We start from the raw sequence: 20,436 nt of genomic DNA on the forward strand, positions 1-20,436 counted from the left end.
AATCCGGATTTATGGTAATTTTTATTTTATTTTATTTTTTTTTGTTTTTTATTTTATTATTAAAAAATAAATTTAAAAAACTTGTACAAATTTATGGTTTGCGCCTTCGCTAACCAGAAGCTTAAAAGTCTGGCAGCACTGTTCGCGCGATCTGGTACTTTCGGTCCCAGCGTCCAAAAGTACCAGATCGTCGGTAAAACTTTGTTTTGACATTTTACTTTGAAATTCAGAGTGACCAAGGAGAAAATACCAAAAAATACCAAATACAAAAAACGCGATTTCGATATCATATTCAGAAAAAATATCGATATATTGATATCCTTACATTTGACATTCTACACGAGAATTCGACCCCAAGCATGTAAATTGACATTTTGCTTTGGTTCAGAGTGACCAGGGAGGAAATATAAAAAAATATCAAGGAAAATATCGCGATTTCGATATCATTTTCAGGAAAAAATATTGATATATTGATATACATACATTTGACATTCTACATGAGAATTCGACCCCAAAAACAAGAATTCGACCCCAAGCATGTAAAACTTTGTTTTGACATTTACTTTGAAATTCAGAGTGACCAAGGAGAAAATATAAAAAATTATCAAGTAAAAATATCGCGATTTCGGTATTTGGGCAACAAAATTGCACGATTTCAGATGTTTTAATATTATTTATTATCAACTTAGTATCAGTTAGTTTCAAAAATTGTACTCAACGGGGTGGTTGTGTCGCCCACTGGGATAGCACCTGAATCGTGAAACGTGCGACAAATATTCGTGGTTCTGAGCCGCCGCAAATACCCAAAGAACTTGAAAAATTAAACTAACGAACAGGAATAATTAATTAATTAATTATAAACCCTACTGCGGCGTTAAGAGTTGAAGATGTAAAAACACTGCTAATTGGATATAAACACATTTCACTCAAGAACGCTTCGCTTTGGATACCCAGAAATTAATAAAACGCGCGTTTTTGGCCAACGAATATTTTAAAACAAGTGTGAGCGCGCTACAAGTGGAAATAAAACTCGATTTCTGGTTGCAACACACACACAACACCCAAATTATAACGGGAAGTGGCTCAACAAGTGGCACGGGGATTATCTAATAAAGCCTCCTACCGAAAATCATAGGAATAGTAGATTATACGGGCAAAATATCAATTTTAAAACAGTTTTTCGTGCTCGTGTGTGTGCGTCCGTGTGTTTGTGCTACAACGGCAACGTCAACAACACGCAACAACAATTGCTGTGAGTGCGACGGCGACAGCAACAGCGTGAGTCATAAAAGTGAAATGAAAATGCGGATAAAGCGAGAAGCGCCGTGTCTTCTGTTATTTATGCCAATCCAAAATACCAACAACAACAATCGCATTGGTGGTGAGTACAAAAACAACGCAATAGCGTATCAAGTAAAATACAAATTAAGATTACACTTAAACCAATCAAGAGAGAACGAATAGCTCGCTCCCGCTCTCTCCCCCGCGAGCATTTACCGCTTGGCATGCTGCCTGTTTACTTTTGGGCGGGGGAAAGAGAGGGGACGACACACGTAAGCGTCTCCATTTCACAAAAAAAATAAAGAAGAGAAGGAGAGAGATCAGAGTCAGTTACTTTTTGCTCCATTCGTGACTCACAATTCGCGTGTCTTTAAAAAATAAAAGCAAAGAAGCGTTTCGTCCAACAAAATACGAGTACAAATAAAAACACAAGACAAAAAATGTAAAGCAAAGCAGGTTTCCGAAGCGGCCTGGCAACGCTGAAAAAAATCCAACTGAAAACTGAAAACCCGCTTTGAAACGACCTTTCGAGTACGAATTCATCGGCACAACAAAAATAATAACAGCAAAAGCAACAGCAGTAACAAGAAGCGAGCCCAAGAGGAAGGGAGAAGGAGAAGCACAGGGATGGGGAGAGAGAGGGAGAAAAAGCAACAGCCTCAGCAACAACTTGAAGCGAATTGGAGTTGGTAGAGAGAGCGAGACGCGCGGAGAGAGAGTTGCAGTGTGGTGGCAGGGACAGGGGCCTAATGGTCAGTAAATAGAAGGGGTTAAAACTTCACCTCCTTCAGTAAAAAACTAAACAAAAAAATAAGAATTTGTATCGCAAACAATACCTCATAAGATCCTGAAATTGTTTTGAAAACAACGACAGGAAAACAGAAACCAGACTGATAACTTGTTTTTAGGAAAACAAGGCTGCATATTAATTCACACTTCCCCCTTTCCATTTTCTGTTGTTACTCTTCAAGTCCCAAGAAAACCCCTTTGAAACCCACACACTCCAGACCTCCGCCGCCCCTGTGCGTGTGCAATGCACTATTGGCATGCGATTTTACTTGTTTTACTAGCGAAAAAAAAAGAAACAAAATAATTGAGCCAACGTTTCCTGCCCGCGGTGAAAAGTTGGTTGTATTTTTTTGTGGCTGTTGCTTTTTTCTGTGTTGTTTTTTGGCTTTTGAGGTCGCCTGGCGGCTGATAACAGCGAATTAGTTCCCCCGTAGTTCACTCAAAGTTGTTTTGCTTTGCGCCTCGGCTTTTCCCCTGCCAGCATAAAAAGACACTATGTTCGACGCGTACAGCAGCTGATAAAGACCAGACCTTCAACCTCCTAAGACCCCTTTCACACACAGAGAGAAGTAGCTCAAAAATAGCACAAAATATTGCAACTTATCTTATCACATACTAGTAGATACACTGGGTCTTGAATTTCAATCAAAGTATGAAAGGAGGTTAAGGAAAAGCTTAAATTTTACACGCTGAATTATAAATACAAATGGTATAATATTGAGAAAAAAAATGTCAAGTCCACAAAAGTGATCAGTTGTAATCCCAAAAATTTTAAAAGTACATTAAAAACCCTACAAAAATGATTGTTTTAAATGCAATTCTGCTCTTTATTACATTTTGTTTACGTTTTATCAACTCAAATTAGTATTTGCGCTTACAACGCGTTTTCTAATTGTGCCCGCTCATTGTGATAAGCGAGTTATTAAGTTTCGACTTGGCTGCGGTGAATGTGGAAAACTTTGGCTCTGCATTCGTACCGCTGCTAATCAGGCAACAAACTCCCAGAGCCGAAATAAATGTCTTACGTCAGTTCTGGCAGGCGGCGGCAATCGAAGCTGAAGCGAAACATTTTTGCGGTTTATTCGAGCGGACCTGGCGCGACAAGTTTTTCGCACTGCTGACATCATGGGGTATATAAAACGAAACAAATCGCTAACCGCCAATTATAATCAGTTTTTAAATCGCCGTATTAACGCATGTTTTCTGTGTGTGTCTCTGTTTTTGCAGCCAATCAGAAGGACTATCCCAACAAGCGGTCCAGGGAGAATCTGGCATGTGACGAGCAGCAGCAAGTGACATCGACGACGTCATCCTCCATGGCAATGAACGGCAGCGGCGGACGGACGCCGCTGCTGACCCGCAGCTGCTCCAGTCCGGCGGTCTACGGTAAGTGAAAGCCACATGAAATGAAATGGGGAACCCACCGCCGAAGCTATGCGATCTCTAGACGGGTTTCACAAAAGGTCTCTGACTCAGTTTGGCCAAGATTCGCGGTTGTGTCTGCAAAAGCATTAGAGTTATCACAAAGGAAAGGCAAATATTTTTGGGAATTCCGAATATATTAATGTGTATTTTGGAATCTGGTGAGCTAACCATCTTTATTCGAACTAGGAAAGGGGATAGCTTTCAAATTGCAAGAGATATGATCATTAAATTGATTGGTTTATCACCAAGTTAGGTTTGTTTTCTATTAATATTCTGCAGTAGCAAACTGAATATATGATTTGCATTTTTAAAACAATGAGGTAATGCATAAGAAATTTTAAAAAGATGAAATTCATGGAAAATTTTAATACATTGTATATAAATAGGAAATTTAATGTGCAATTCCGAGAAATTTTTTGATCTGATTTTTGATTTTAGAAAAATATTTTAAAAATAATTGTTAAATCTGTCATTTTTGGTGTTAACCGGAAATATAGGTTTAATGATATTTGGTCATGATTCATAAAATGTTGCATACCAAGAACGGTTAGTCTTGCTTTTTTATCAACCCATTTACATGAGTTCACTATTCCGATCGAGAACGGAACCGAAGCGACACCATATCTATACCAGATCGAGCAATCTCTCGATTGTTCGCTCTGCTGTTGCATTGCTGCATGTAGAGTGCTGTTTGTGCTTATCATTGCATTTCATTTCCTACTCGGCCTAAGTTCTTTCCCCTTTCCCCCCTTTTGATAGTAATACATGGCGATAAATTGTCTCAAATTGTCGTACAATTCTTTTCCGTCATTTCGCCCTCTGCTCACCGCATTCGTCTGAGCTCGGCTTTAACATTAAAAACAAACAATTTTGTTTTTGCTTCGGCACGTGCTGTGAGATAAATCGCTCGCGCTTATTTTTGCACGTTACGAAATCGAGCGAATGTATCTCTGTCTGTATACATGTGTATGAAAAGTATGCGAAGAGCAGGGAAACACATGCAAAACAATAAAAACAAAGCCAGCAACAGAGTAATAACAACAACAGCGGGTGTAATACAGTGAAATTTTCAATGTCAAACTCTCGGGGCGAACTTTTGCATATTACTCATATTTACCCACTGACGTTGAGTCTGAGTCTGAGGCGAGTAGTTAATCTCTCGGCTTGAGTCTTTTTTCCACCTGACAGACTTGTGATCACACCGTGATATTGGTTTCGAGTCTTCCTATATGGTTAAGCGGATCTATTACAATTTATAAATAGCTCAGCATTTTAAGGGACGCCTAATCAATTTAAAGCACTTTATTTCTAAGGTCTATCTTAAACAAATCAGAGTGAATTGAACCTTATAGATTGCAGTAATCAGTATAGTTGTTTCCTTATATTTATTTATTTTTTATATTTATTATTTTATAAAAAAATATTAAGTATATGTGTTACTTGAAATATATTTGCAAGTATACGAAATAGTACTTAGGCCTACATGACTCACTTCAACTCCATTAAAAGTTCGTCACCCAAAGCTAGTCATAAGGTCAATGCAATATCAAAGGAAACCCCAAAAAATAATAATTTATGTGTAAATTGGCAATACCCTTGAGAAGACTAATTAGCAAATAATTACTGTATAGCTACGGCGACTCTATCACCACCTTCCATTACAATATTTGTTAGTAGACACTCGCGATTCCTGTTTACCCAAATGCCAACTGAGTCACTGTGGAAATATTTATGAAATCCGTTAATTGCATTCGTAATATACATATGCATATATGTACATATATAGTACTATTTGTACTATCAGTGTTGGCTTGCGTAAATGCCGCAATGACAATCATCTTTACGTGTAAGGTTCCAACGTGTGTTCCCACCACGGCGATCGTCGATGACTAATGCAAGTGATTTCCGTGTGACCCACAAAGTGCAGTCGGCCCAAAAAATATATATAAATACACGACGTCGAGTTGCCATGGCTCTGTGTGCTATCAATTAACACGCAAGCCAATGACAAATAATCGATGAAGCAGGAGAAGGGGTGGGAGGGTGGATATGGCTAAAACCGCAGGGCATATGCTGGGCCCTGGGACTTGCTATTCAATCTAAGCAATACACTCTAAGAATAATTTTTTTGAAGTTACATGCCAAGCAATAATAAAAGCTGGATTTGTTTTGCGATTTATTTAGAACAAACATTTTCATCCAAAATCTAATAGAATACTTCCATTCTTAGGCCCATTTCTTCACAATCTTTTTTATTTTGGGCGCCCCCATTTCATCAACCATAGAAAATAGTTAAATTAGCTTTTGTTTAGTGCTTTTTTGGGAGTGTTGTTGGACAGTGCACAATTATAGATATACACACACATAGAGAGGGAAGCAGAAACAATTGCGCGGCTCATTGAGAGTGCTACGAACTCGGGGAACTCGGCCATGAGGCAACGTGAAGCCACCCCAGCCCCTCTGGACGTCCCTCCCTTTGACTTCGCCCACTGCCAATAAAACTGAACCCAACTGAACCGAACTGAACTGAGACTATACTATTCCGTATGCCTCTGTGTGTGGCATGACTCATGCAACAGCCACAGAGTCGCGTAGAGCCCCAGCAGACGAATCGAAACGAAACGAAAACGCCTGCGGAGGGGAGAAAAAATAAACAATTTGTTGTAGCAAAATTTAGACATTGTACACAACAATAGATACAGATACAGAAAACAGGGCCAGGCGATGATGATCATCATCTGCCAGGCCAGGCCAGACTCTTTTGTTGCATGACATCGCGAATTGGCAAACTTCCACCTAAACCTCCGCCCCAAGAGAGATACAGATAGATGGAAAAAAATAAAGAAAGATCGCAATCCGACAATGGGCCAGAACTTTTCCATTATTTACTCATAAAAACTAATGATCCAATCCGCATGTATCTTGCAGATATAGAAACACATCCCGCCTCGCCCGTTTTCCCGCATCTATTACTGGGCAATGGCCGGGATGCCGACGATCCCAGCAGCGTGGGCGCCAACTGTGTGCTGAACGTTACCTGCCAAAGTCCCAACGAGAGTCATCTGCAGGGCCTCAAGTATATGCAAATACCTGCCAGCGATACGCCCCATCAAAACATCAAGCAGTACTTCCAGGAGGCCTTCGACTTTATCGGTGAGTGTCCAAAGAATATATCATAATACATCGCAGCTAAATCAATTTTAAACTGCGTATTTCCTCAATCATTCCATCACCATCATAGCAATTTCATTGGATATTATATGGTCAATAGTGATGATATCACATCCTTAACCAATTAAGAAAATACTTACTAGAGGAAATTCTTAAATATAATTGGATTATAAAGCCAATAATTGGTAATATTTCGGTACATTAAATTAAATATTAAACCCTTATTACTTTATCGAGATACTTGGAAATTTCTTGGAAAGATTAAAGATAAATCTAAAGCAATATTCAACTACTAAAATAAGATAAGGATAGGTTTTCATCTGAAAAATTCCGAGTGTATGACAAACTACGAACATTTCGCAGTTGTCAAATAGAGAGGAATGTCTCCCAATCGTGGTGAAATTTCCCAAATATTTGCCAGAGATTAGGCTAGACAAAATTATCTTGTTTTCGCTTGGAAAAAGTAATAATAATAATACGAAATTCTGTGGAAGCTAGGGCTCCCCGAACTGAGTCTGAGAATCCGAATCCGAGTTACGCTTAGTCATCATCTTTGGTTACGATTTGCGATTGGCGATTGCTAAACGTGACTTGTTATTGGATGCCTGGCGGCGGGCTTTTTCAGCGGTCATTTGTGATTTTTTTGCATAACGGCTTTGCTTTGGTCTGGCTTCCACTTCCCTTTCTTTCGTGTGGCTGGAAAATTCGTTATTGACTTTTTTGTTTGCCCCTATTTTTGGGCTTTGTGCTCTTGGTATTTTGTGCTGCCTTCAGCGCTTTTCCCACACAAGCAAACACACTATACTTTTGTTAATTTTAAATGAAAATAATAATATGTACACACGGGCGACTAGAAGAAGAACGAGGAACGAGACGTGCGTTGAGGGCTATAGCTTTAGCCGTGGAATATAATGCTGACGTCAATCGCATTTTTCCATTTCCATTTTCTATGTCTAAAGCTGTTCATCAAGTATTTTTGTTTTGTACTTTTTTTTTATAACCAGCAGCTAATATCTCGGCACGTGTGCACGAGCAGTATTATTAGTGTTTTTTTTAGCGTCTCTGGTTTAAGTAGTGCAAATATTTCATTTAAAACAAGCGCGCGAGAAAACCCGAGTGGGCGGTTTTGGCGACCTCCAAAATAGGTGTCTCTTGAAAAGTGGTATTCTTTGTTCTACACGGTAGTGTCTTTTTGTTAGAATTGAGATCTATCACGTATAAGATTTGGTTTCCCAAAAAATTTCATTTCATTTTAAATGTCTTTGACCCAAAAAGGGGTTTCTAGTAAGAATAAGCTGGTATAAGGCCAAATTGGATTTGGGACTTCAAAATATTCAATTAAAATGCTTAATTTTTAAATATCTATATAAATACAACTTTTATGTTACCCTTTTTTATTCTTATCAACATCATTTTAAAGTAAACAAAAATATTTTTGTACTTTCAAATAAAAATGTTTTTTATTTTTATTTTCTAAACGAGATAAGAAAGGATGACAAATAAGAAGTACATACAAATATATTTACGATACTATTCATTCCATTTTATTAGGACATTATGTATTCGTAGAATCTTGTGAAATTTTACAAATGTTTACAGCAGATTAATAAATAGGCTTTTATGATTTTATTTATAAGACTTTGATAAAACAGAATGAAATGAGTAAACAGTTTTAATATTTAATATTATACAACTAAGATAAAATTAATAGTAAACAATGTTTGTCACAAAATAAAGAGTACTTAACACATTAGGAAAAGAAATTAAAGAATTAATATTCATCTTTTTATTAAACTAGAGATAGTATTTCTCATAATACTTATTTAAAACTCTTCTGTTCTATTTTTAATATTTTAAAGAATTCATTAAAAATGCTCTATTGTTTAATCCCTAATCCCTAGGGGATTTTAAGCAGACTATCAAACCTCGCCCGTAGAAGCAATTAGGGTGTGAGGGTTTGGGAGCATTGCTCCTTCCTTCTTCCTCTTCATTGCTATTGTTGCTGCTCCTACGCTTATCCACGTTCCTTCTGTCTCCTTCTCGTCCATTTGCCGCCGCATTGCTGTTGCTGTTGCGTGCTGGCTCTGGCAGACAGCATGGCGGCAGCGTTGTCGTTGCTTTTGCTGCCTTTTAGTGCCGTTACTGTGTTGCGACTTCGGCTTCGGCGCACTGAACAAAAACTAATTACATATATTAGAAGGATTTAATCGTAATTAGAAGGAAACTTCAATTTGAAGTTTGATATTCTTCAAAGGAAGAATATTTTTTATTTAAAAATTTCCGGCAGACATTTTTGGTTCAAAGGCTTCGGATATTGTGCCTTATAAACAAAATAGTAAAATAATACACAGTTTAGTTTCAACATTTTATTTTAATTGGTAAAAATTTTTGTTTGAGCTCAAGAATCTAAATTAAATGTAGTAATTGGCCTTTAGTTTTCGCGGTGCACACAAGTTTGCCCTGGTAATGGAGACTTTATGCAGATTGCCCGGGCAGCAAACGAGAACAACAAAACTCTAACCAACCGCAAACGTCCTTTCTGATAAGGGTTGTGTCCTCGGCCTCGCTTCGATTCCTGCGCGCCTGCCGCGACTGTTAAACATTTTTCGGCCACCACTGTGGCACGGCGATGAGTCATCGCCATTCCGTTTTGTTCGTTCACAATGCAATGTGGAACACAGAGAGCGAGACGGCGCGAGAGTGGGAGGCGGTTGTGGGAGGGTAAGCGGGAAAGCAGCATCGATTTTTCTGCTGGCTTCTTATTGTTGCTATTTATTACGCCGCCAACGGCACATTTCACCCCTCTCTTCTCTCACTCAGTCGGTCGCTGCGCGTTTCTTTTTGGCATATGTTCTATTTTTGTAAACATTTTCGGTTCCTGTTCATGAGTCATCGTTGTATATTTTTTTTGTTTTGTGGGTTATCCTTGTGCGTGCGGCCTCGAGTGTTGGTGCGGATGTCAGGTGCGTGAGCAACAGCTGCTTTGTATGGATCTGTGCCCCTCTCTTTTATTCTGTTTCGTATTCCTTTTGTTGCATCTGTCAGATCAGTAGCTTCCTTTTTGCTCGTCTCTTTTCTCTTCCACCACCCACTACAGTTACCTCCGCTCCCCATCTCCCTTCACCTCAAGTATTATTTTTATAAACGCTCTCCCCTTCTCCCTCGCGCTCACTCACACCCGCACAGAAACACATTAGTACCCAGCCAACCATTTCAATCGCGGAAGAGTCGCCTGCGACTCTTCTAGAAGATTAATTTGATCGCCCGCGACATCGCATTCTGATCGCTTTCCGATCTTCTGTTGGGAGAAAGTGTACCTAAGAATGCGACTCTTCTAAGGGAGTCGCGGGGGGCTCTTCTGAAGGAGTCCCAGAGGAGTCTTTTGGAAGACTCGCGGAAGAGTCTTCTGGAAGAGTCGCGGAAGAGTCTTGTGGAAGAGTCGCGGAAGAGTCTTGTGAAAGAGTCGCGGAAGTGTCGCCTTAAGAGAGTATAAGAGTTTTTTAAATTAATTTATTTTTTTTTAATTATATAACTTCATAATTTTCTTTATTACATTTACATCATCTTAAATTTAACATATTTATTTTGTTTCCAACCAGGGGTTGCTGATAAATTTTGTTCATATCTTGTTCGTAAGAATTCGGGAACTTTCGTTAACCAACACCTATACAAAAGAAAATTAAAATTAAATTATTTTTATTTATTTATTATACTATTTTCAATAATACCTTAGTATAACTTTAATGAGTTCCGTACAAATGTTCGCACATCGCTCCCACATATTTGTTGCAGTTTGTTTTTCTGAAACAAAAATATATATATTTAGTTTGGTACTCTTAGATAAATAAAAAAGAAAGATAAAGTTAATCCATACCACTTATTCCATCGTCTCTTCGTCAGATAGTAAGGGTGCCAATGAATCATAGCTTTCAACGCTATAATTTTCTGCACAACTAATAACAAAAGTTTTAATATTTGTTTCACTTCTTTCACTTATTTCATTTGTTTTACATGTTTCTTGTTGTCCTGTTTCGGAAGTTTCATTAAATTTAAAACGTTTTTGGGATCGCTTTGCTTCGCGATTACTACGATATTCAATTGCCTCGATGATGAACTCATTTTAGTTGAAAATAATATAAAACAAAAACAAATTAATAAAACAAAAATCGTTAACCGAAGAATTAAAATACAGATCGACCGTAAAGACAAAAGAACGAAGTCAAACTAAATGAACATAGAAATATTGAAAGACGTTCGGTTGGCACTCCTATTCTCACTCAAATGTAATGCAATTTGTTTTTGTAAAACTCTTTTGCTTTTGGACGCATTCTCTGCTTTGCATCTATGTACGGTACTTTAATCCCTGATTCCTTCATTTCCTAGTTTTTAACGCTGCTTTAAGAGTCGCCAAATAATCGCCACCACGACTCTCAGAAGACTCTTCTTGGGGATTTTCGTAAGTAAGTCCTCCAGCAATCGCCACCGCGATTCCCAGAAGACTCTTCTTCGGGATTCCTAAAAATTATTTCACCAGTGATCGCCAACGCGACTCCCAGGAGACTCTTCTTGGGGATTTTCGTAAATAAGTCCTCCAGCAATCGCCACCGCGATTCCCAGAAGACTCTTCTTCGGGATTCCCGAAAGTTATTTAACCAATGATCGCCACCGCGACTCGCAGAAGACTCTTCTTGGCGATTTTCGTAAATAAGTCCTCCAGCAATCGCCAAAGCGACTCCCAGAAGACTCTTTCTGGCGACCGGCGATTCGAGAATCGCCAAATGGTTGGCAGGGTACTCAGGCACGGAGTAACGGAGAGGAGGAGTAAAGTCGGAGGAGGAGAAAAGTATATGTATTTCGTACTGAGTGCATGAGTCATGATTTCATTTCTCGGTTTGTGTTTGCTGTGCCTTTTGCGCATTCGTTTTTGGTTTGCCGTCGTCACCTTATGCCTATTATTATTGTTTTATTTCGCCTGTATTATGCTACTTCTTCTTATGATTTCTCATTGTTGTGTTGCGCTGCGTTTCGTTTCCATTCATCATAACAGCACTTTGTGTGAGCGGGTGGGTTGGGTGGCAGAGGGATGGGGGCAAGGAGGAAGCACCGCTATGTGAAGCAAAGCTTGAAATGAGCTCAACGCCGGCAGAGGCCGCAGCAGCGGCAGAGGCTCATTAGGCGGCGGCAGAGTTCGAGGTTGTTGTAGTTGTCGGATAATGCTAATGTCATTATGCTGTGTCATTAACATGAATGATAAACTCTGGCCAAAGCCACTTGGCCTAGAAAGCAATCAAAGACTCAATTGTCAGGAAATCGAACGGTATCACACTTGGATTCACTTCAAAATAAAAAAAAAAAGATATCAATAAGTGCATAGAAATAAATATAAATAAATCATCAGTACTTAGTAATAAGTCCAAAAACCTATGTACATGTACATACTTTTTAAGTAAAAGAGATTATCTATTAAATAACTAAAGTTCTTGAAGGCTCCACTGAAAATATAAAATGTATAAAAATAAACATTCAAAGATAAAAAATCCAAAAGACCAAAATGTATTTTGGCTTTGGTAAACATTTAAAAATTGTAGGATTTAAAAGAGAAATAAATACCTAATTTAGGAAGGCCATAATCATAAACAAATATGCTCGCTGTTTAAATAAGGCCAAGGAAACAACAAAATAACCACCAAGGTAAATAAACGGAATTTTCTGGTTTTATTTCGAATAACTCCTCTTTGAACTTTCACTGTAATGGCTCTATCTATCTAACTCGGTTTTTTTCGATCCTTTCTTATCAATTGCGCGCCGCCTAATCAATTTGTCAAGTTATCGCCTCGGTGTCTGTGCTGACTGTACCCATATAGAGCCTATTATTTGTGCGCCAAGCTATCACGTTATCAGTTAACAGGCCATCAGCTTTTATCTGCCAGCTACGGAGGAGAAGGCCTTTTTAACAAACTAACTTAATCTATACGGGGAGCATATAATATACTCGTCGGTTACGGGTTACGTTTGGGGGTACCGGTACGGGTACGGGTTGCGCACACACAGGCACAGAAGCAGCTAAGTAAACTGAAAAACGGAGGCCCCTCGAGAACATTTGGTGATACCATTCTATATAGTACACACATTCAGTTGAAAGGCCGATTAGATAAAACTATGAATGCATATGTACAAATATATAGCAAGCACAGATGCGGTTAATATAATAGAAGGTTAGCACGTTTTGTTTAAAAATTTGCATTTTGTACAATAGTTATTCCGTTTCGTTTTCATTTAGTAAAATTATATATTAAAAAAAATGTATGCCTTTAAAATGTTTCTATTTTTTTATATACAAAAATTCGCCTTTATCATTTTGACCGCTGCTGTACCTGTGTAGATAGGTGTACGTATGTGCAAGAGAGAAAACTCGAACAGTCCTGCGACTAATGAGTAATCGAAAATCCGTTGGCAGACAACAAAAACCGAAAGAACCAAAAAACCTCGAGGTGACATTTTTGTTGGCCCCCGTGCACATAATTTCAATATTCGTCAGCCGGCTATTTATAAAATGCAAAAACCAACCGAGCTAAATAAACTGAAAATCTTCGCACAGGAATTTCGAATTTGAAATTTGCGTTGCGACTTCGGTTTCTTTTTTGTATTTATTTATTTATTTTTTCTTTTTTCGTGCCGGGCGCATGAGAAATGAGAAATTATAAAGCACTTAATCATTTTACAGGGAACCACGCTCACGTCCACACTTCCTTCTTTTTCTTTATACACCTGAAGAAATTTGTATCTTTAGACAATGTTAAAATATCACTTTTTTCTCTTGATTGAATTTTGTATTTCTTAAAAGGTGCCAAAATAATGTCCAGTGTACTTATTCATTATTGCCTCCCTTTTGAAGACTTTAGCGCCCGCGCACTTTGTATTTTCCTGATTACTTTTTTTTGCGCGCAATTTGTTTATGAAACATTGCGATTGTTGCTTGTTTTTGTTGTTTCTGACGCTGCGCATGCTCTTTATGAATCACTCGAGGAGAGCCCTGATCCATCCGTTGAGTTGAAGGCGACTTCAAAGTGCAGGCCAGGCTGCCTTTTGAGCTTTTGTTGTTTCCGCATGACTCGACACGTCAAAGTCGAGCTTCGCCAAGTTGAAGGTCAAGTTGAGAGCCCCTCTCACCCACTTCTCCACCTCTGTGCTCGGCTCTCATCCCTCTCTCTTTGTTTCGAATGATTCAGCGGCGTCTTATCGCCATTTAAGTGTCCTGGCGGCACCTGCCGCACTCAGACTCACACTCTCCCCGTCTCTTTCTCTCTGTCAGTGCCTCGGACTGAATCAGAAACACGCATGAGTAAGCGGGCATTCTTAATGATAAACAGTCGGTCTCCGAAAGTAATTAAATATTTTGAAAATAAACAAAACTACTTGTTGTTGCTTGACAGCATGCCCCGGGGTAAAAACAGTTAGAAGCATGAAAATAGTATCGGTTTAGTTTAAATGAAGTTTTTAAAGGAGAGAATACAGCTTGATCTATTTACAATACTAAAGTCTTTCTAATTTTCCAATACCTTAAATTTTCTTAGGTTTTTCGAAGACTGCAGAACATTCATTTCTTGATCCTTTTCATTATTTATCTCCATGATCCTGTGTTACTACTCTCCTGACCATTACTGTGGAACTTACAAGCACTCTCATTCATATATCATGTTCCACGTACTCTCTCGGTGGTTATTTCAGTTTCAGTTTCTGTTTTCGATTCCGATTCTGTTGCCGTTTCTGTTTCTGGCCATGACTCAGAGGAGTTGCGAGAGTTTCGCGCCCCCGGGGACACTTTAAAGTTGACCCTAGGGTCCGGGAACCGAGAACCGACAACTGAGAGAGTCGAGATCCAAGATCCAGGGCTTAATCATCAAGTGAAAAAGTGAAAATGATGCATTGGGCAATCGGACATTGAGAACAAGAACCGAGAACGGCGCGACAGGCAGTCATCACACTCTGGCCAGACGGAGATACTGCACCGAAACACCATACACCCGTATAGCCTTCCGATTCGATACCATCCCAACGCATCGCAGCTGTCAGACAGTTGTCTGCCACTTGGCCCACTTCTGAGCCCAAATCACCAGATGACGCATTCGGGGGCCCGACGACAACAATAAAAAAAGAAAATATCGCTACTGTTGCACTTAATCATCCATTCATCGGTGGTACCGGGATGGGGAGGTGACTACCCAAAGTTGGCATTACGCATCGTGCCCCCTAAATGGAGTCACGACGCGTAGCCCTATGTGGTGAAATGGTTGAATCGTGGACTGCCCCATTATAGACACGATTCGGGATCTATCACTCATCCACACTCATCGCCGGAAAATGTGCGCCCCGGTGAACTGGGTCCGTTTAGTCATAAATATAGCAAGTATTGGCGATTACTAATCCTCCGTCCTCACTTACATTTCCATTTCCATTACTAGTCTCAGCCGCAGTCACCGCCGCAACATATATGGCCGCATATTTGTCACGAACAATAAACAATTACCTAAGCTCTGCTTCCCAATAATCCAGCAAAAGTTCCCTCTCCGAACATAGAGTTATCATCGAGTTCCGTTTTCTCTGAACGAAACAACACACACAGAAATATGCAAAAATAACAGACGAGCAAATAAACAAATAATTGTTGGCTTTCTAGATATACCCATGATTAACGGTTTCATTAAAATTGTTATAAGCAACGAAAACCTAACACAAGATTAGCTTGATGAGAACGACTTTCTGGTGTTAAGTTAACTGGTGAAAGCTGGGATTAGTTTAAACCGCAGTTATGACAATTTTAAGACTTCAAGCTTAAGAACTTAAGTTCTTACAGTGGATATAGATGCCAAAACAAACAAGAATCACAATTTTGAGCCTAAACTGGCGCTAAATGAACTGGTACAACTTCTGAGTGACTCAAACTAGACTTTTGCGAAATTCATTCATTATTAACAGCTACTTCTTGGGAGACTTTTTGCGAAACTCCGGGCCCCTTCCTTTCTTATACTGCCCCTCCTGTATTCTTGGCCTCTTCTAGGCATATGAGTCATGTCATATCGTATCATATCATATGGTGTGTGCGGTGTGTTCGAGACGGACGCGTTTACGGCGCGTTTTATGCGCGATTTTAACTGTCTGAGCGACGGGGTCATTAACTAAGAGGATTTATGAGCGCCGTGCGAATGGAAAGGAATGGCAGGGGAACGGAACGGAAAAGAGACGGGGACGAGGACGGTGACCAATTGTCTGCCATTGTACGCTTAATGACCATCTTTCTTTATCTAGGCGTCGGCCTCTTTTGGCCTCCCCCCGATCAGTGGGTCTATTTTTGGCCCGCCTTATAGATTGGTCATCTCTTTATTTGTTTCGTTTGATTCCCCCAGTTGTGACACTCGGAGAAATGTTCAGGTATCTTAAAGAATTCGTAGGTTGAGTTAAAACAATGGTACTTGAGAGCATACTTTGTCTTGCTATTTCTTTCTTCTACGATCTTCACTGATTTAAAGTTTCTGTGTTAGTATAATGGTCGTGTGAAGCCCCTTCTTAAGATTTAATACCTTGACAAATTGCTTCCCACTGAGGGGGATTTTTGGCCAGTGTATTCGTCTCTCTGAGGCAAGAACCCATTTGGGGGTTCTGACGTATTTACTTTAGGTGCTCTAGCACCTAACAACAACCTCCATTTTCAACGTTTATCGGTTATCATCGACTGGTAGTTGATTATTTATGATGGCTTTTCCCCAAGGCACGGTTATAGTTGCCATATCATCGTCATACCGAACATCGATAGCGTTAACTCGATTTGATTTCACTTGACTGTGTTGTAGTGTGTAAACTGCAATTCATAATTGTAGTCGAAATTTGTGAAATCAAAGTTGTGTGGGGCCGGGTGGTAGAAGGTACCATCATCCTTATCGCTGTCTACTTTGCACCCATTCATTGATAAATCAAACACACAGCGGGCGCTATCGCTCCACTTGAAAAGGGTTTGGGAAAAAAAGGGGGAGTGAAGGCTAGGCTGTCAATATGGCTGCAATTGCGAGTGGGTTACACCACGCGCCTTCCAAGTTTATCGCTGATATCACCTCCTTTGGCCGTATATTTACACACACATATATATTTATATATAATGTAGAAAGGGGTACTACGGGTACTGGGGCGCCTGGTGACTAACAACAAGGCTTCGCTTCTGCCCGACTGGCCTCGGTTATCAACTGTTTGGAAATCAGACAAGTGTTGCTTTGTTTGCCTTATGAGTAAGCATCGATTAGGAAACGCTGTACCGGCCCCATCCATCCATCCTTCCGTCCATCCATCCCCCCGTAGCACTCCACCTCATGGGTTCCACTGTGTGTGTTCAGCCCACCACCAAACCGAAATCACACCACAGCCAATTCCTGTGCGATAAGATAGTGCTTCATTTTTTTCGGTGGTGGCTTAATAAGGCTACAGTTGAACTTCTATAGGATTGAAAAGCGTATCTGAGAAAGGAAAAATATGTTATGATATTACGAGAAGAATTGGTTCTGAAGTCTTTAGACAAAAACTTTGGATCTGTAGGCGATCTTAAAATTATTCAATCTAAAATAAAGATAAATATTAAACTGTGATTATTAGATACATTGTTGTACAAGCTACAAAATATAGTTCATTTATTGAATTTCCACTGTATATGATTATGTGAGCCTTGGAAAAAAGTGCGCCGTATGCTGCGGATTCTTCTGGGCTCTCTTCCTCCTCTTCCTCCTGCCGCTGCTTGCTTATCTTTGCCCAAAAATAACAACGTAAATTATGAGTTAATGTGTCCCACGTGTGTGTGTGCGAGTGTGCACACTCGATTATAAGTGTGTGTATGTGTGCGCGTGCGAGGGTATAAAAATGTTCTGTCAATAAGCCTCAGTTGCTGCTGCTGCTGCTGCTGGCAATGGTGATGACTCATCCATCCAGCAAAATTCACACAGTTGAGTTGCCGAGGACGGCAGAGCGGGCGACAGTGGGACAGAGGCGGAGGTGGGAGAGAGCCAGCGCGAGAGAGCGGGAGAGGCGGCGAGCAATCAAGTACAACTCACCCATACACGGGCACTATCGACAGGGCAATATCAACAACGAGCAGCAGCAACAACAACAGGGAGAGCAGGCAATCGAAGCTTCCACGTTCGACATTCAAAATTCAAAAAAGTTTCTCCCTCGCCAGAGATGACCACAAAAAAAATTAAGATATAAATAGCTAGATAGAGCAAGAAAGTAAACAAAAGAAGCACTAGGAAGAGTGAAAAATATAAATATTGGCAAGAACAAAAATCAGTCGAAGGTTGAAAATTAAATCTTATATTTTTTATAATATGGAGGTAACATGAAAATCATAACTAGAAAAGGTTTAAATTAAATCTAAGGAAGGCCCATAAAAGAGCTTTGCATACTTCTCGGTGGGCAAAGTGTTTGAGAGAAATTAAATAATTATATTAATCATAATTCCTGAAATATAATATTAAGAATGTATCAAATTGGGAAACAAACATCATAATTTAGAAATCATACTCATCTTAAACACCATCCCTCTAATAACCACTTTGCAAACCTTAAAAAACCAACTAAAACAATTATCTTTCCTTGTTATTTTGCAGAGGATGCACGGAAAACGGGTTCCCGGGTGCTGTTGCACTGCCACGCGGGGATCTCTCGCAGCGCCACCATCGCCATCGCCTACGTCATGCGGTACAAGGCGCTCTCCCTGCTGGAGGCCTACAAGCTGGTGAAAGTGGCCCGGCCGATCATCTCGCCCAATCTAAACTTCATGGGCCAGCTGCTGGAGCTGGAGCAGAGTCTGCGGAAAAGCGGCATCCTGGCACCGGCTACCCCGCACCTCAACAGTCCCAGTACCCCATCCGTGGGTGGAGTATCTTCGGTGGGTCTTAACCACCCATCATCATCTAGTCAACTGGTGGAGCAGCCGGAGCAGGAGGAGATCGAAGAGAAGCGCGAGCGGAATCGCGGCAAGTCCAAGTCAGACAGCGAGGCCATGGACGAGGATGTCTATGACTACGATGACGTGGATAGCGGTGCCGGCAGTCTGGCGGGCAGTAACTGCTCCTCGCGCCTGACCTCACCTCCCATAACACCCGACGATGAGGCGCCCAGCACTTCGGCGGCAGCATCTACTATTTCGGAGCTAGATTCCCCAAGCTCCACAAGCAGCAGCAGCGGAATATGCTCCCTGCTGTCCACCAGCTCATCCGTATCCTGCGCAATCAGCAAGCCAAGTCTGCTGTCGCCCACGCGGCAGTTGGCCCTATTCAAGCGGAATTCGCCCGCCAAGTTGAGGCTAAATCTGGAGTCCAGCTATGCGCCCGCGTCACCCATCCCAAAGTCCATGTCCTGCATCTCCATACCGGCCACGCCCGTCTGCGAAGAGGCGCCCGAAAGCAGGAGCAACCATTTGGCGGGTAATCCGAGGGACTGAGGAAGAATCCCCAGGAGAAGCCGCCACCAAGCAGCTGTGAATAAAAAGAAAATGTACAGACCTTGGCCAAATTCATGATAAGAATGGGATTGATATGTTGTATTGTTTTAAACAGAGAAGTAAAATGGGCTCTAGTTTTAATCGAGGCTTGTCTTACATTTCTGGGAGACATACAGTATATCAATTCGTATCATAAATGCTTAAACGGTCTGATACTTCCTATAAACTAAGGTGATGCAAATGATATATCAAACATCCAACACTGAGCCACCTTTTGGATTATGTAAATTCACAAATTGTACATACAAGCGTACCTAAATAACAAAACAAGGAAAGAGGAATACCAATTGCAGCTTGCACTATTTTCAGTACTTTTAAGAGCTTTTGTAATGTATTTCTTCGAACCAACAAACCAACACACAAAACAAAACAATACCTAAAGTAATCCAAAACAACCAACTGCAAAAAAATTGTTTGAGAAGAAAGAACACCTCGTATATGTTAATTTAGTTTAAATATAGTATGTAAGCGAATCTTAACTATACCTATACACACATAAACTATATTAAAATCTTCACATAGAACAATGAAAATCCAAAATGTACTGCAACTATTTCTGCTGACTTGCCACACACAAAAAACTTCCCGTTACCGAAACAAATAAGGAAAACTCCGCCATATATACACAGCAAAGATCTTATCAAAACTGTTCTAAGTTTTATCAAATCGCTATAGCCACACCCACACCTACACCTACACTACACACTGCATATAATTTAGTAACTTCCTGAAATAAGGAAAGCTTGTGTTTGTGTTTTCTAGTTTTAGTTATTTATATGAAGCGAGCGCGCGTGAGAGAATAATGAATGCGATTTGATTCATTTGTATTAGGTCGTAAGTCATGTAGGCTAAGATACACGCGAAAAGTGTAACCCGTGTGTTAAGTAAACGGAAATTATAAAAGTAATCAAACAAATGAAATGTCTTTTGAATTTTTCGAAGGAACCGCCAAACTGGTGAATAGTGCTGCAAACCTATTTCATATTGTATTTGTGCATCCCTGCTGTCCAGTATGACCAGCCTGTTGCCTTCATTTCTATTTGGCGCCTCATCGATATAATGGCTTATATCGATATTTGTGTTATTTGGTATTTTATAGGTTTACAATAAATTAATAATAATACAGATAATATTTTATATATATTCCAGATGTAATAATATTTCAGATAATAGAAACTTATACATTCTCGTGGCACTTGAAAAAAATCGGAATATCGATATTTGGGCAA

General features: G+C 40.0%; 1 protein-coding gene and 1 long non-coding RNA gene across 4 annotated transcripts; one reads left to right on the forward strand and one right to left on the reverse strand.

The window, feature by feature from the left end:
* The first annotated feature begins 700 nt into the window (after positions 1-700).
* puc (puckered) lies at positions 701-19,747 on the forward strand. 3 transcript variants are annotated; one of them, XM_017162182.3, is made up of 4 exons: positions 701-1,381; positions 3,298-3,456; positions 6,424-6,648; positions 18,312-19,747. In XM_017162182.3, exons 1-4 carry the CDS (start codon positions 1,297-1,299, stop codon positions 19,145-19,147), a joined length of 1,305 nt encoding a protein of 434 aa, XP_017017671.1. In that variant the 5' UTR covers positions 701-1,296; the 3' UTR covers positions 19,148-19,747. The 3 variants fall into 3 exon arrangements, with proteins under 3 accessions (XP_017017671.1, XP_070142835.1, XP_070142836.1); XM_070286734.1 differs by lacking the exon at positions 701-1,381 and adding an exon at positions 1,625-2,033; XM_070286735.1 differs by lacking the exons at positions 701-1,381; positions 3,298-3,456; positions 6,424-6,648 and adding an exon at positions 12,175-12,357.
* LOC108071431 (uncharacterized) lies at positions 10,231-10,929 on the reverse strand. The gene is made up of 3 exons (XR_001770581.3): positions 10,541-10,929; positions 10,395-10,467; positions 10,231-10,330 (listed from the first exon to the last, which is right to left on the reverse strand). It is a non-coding gene; the product is annotated as an uncharacterized lncRNA (long non-coding RNA).
* Positions 19,748-20,436: the final 689 nt, after the last annotated feature.

The sequence above is a fragment of the Drosophila kikkawai genome, chromosome 3R, assembly GCF_030179895.1.
Source record: "Drosophila kikkawai strain 14028-0561.14 chromosome 3R, DkikHiC1v2, whole genome shotgun sequence".
Classification (NCBI taxonomy): Eukaryota; Metazoa; Arthropoda; class Insecta; order Diptera; family Drosophilidae; genus Drosophila; species Drosophila kikkawai.

Bases quoted from the DNA above. Each gene is read 5' to 3' on its own strand.
- puc (XM_017162182.3), top strand. From the start codon at position 1,297: ATGAAAATGCGGATAAAGCGAGAAGCGCCGTGTCTTCTGTTATTTATG. The intron at 1,382-3,297 runs GTGAGTACAAAA...CTGTTTTTGCAG, and splicing joins CAACAACAATCGCATTGGTG to CCAATCAGAAGGACTATCCC. The intron at 3,457-6,423 runs GTAAGTGAAAGC...TGTATCTTGCAG, and splicing joins CTCCAGTCCGGCGGTCTACG to ATATAGAAACACATCCCGCC.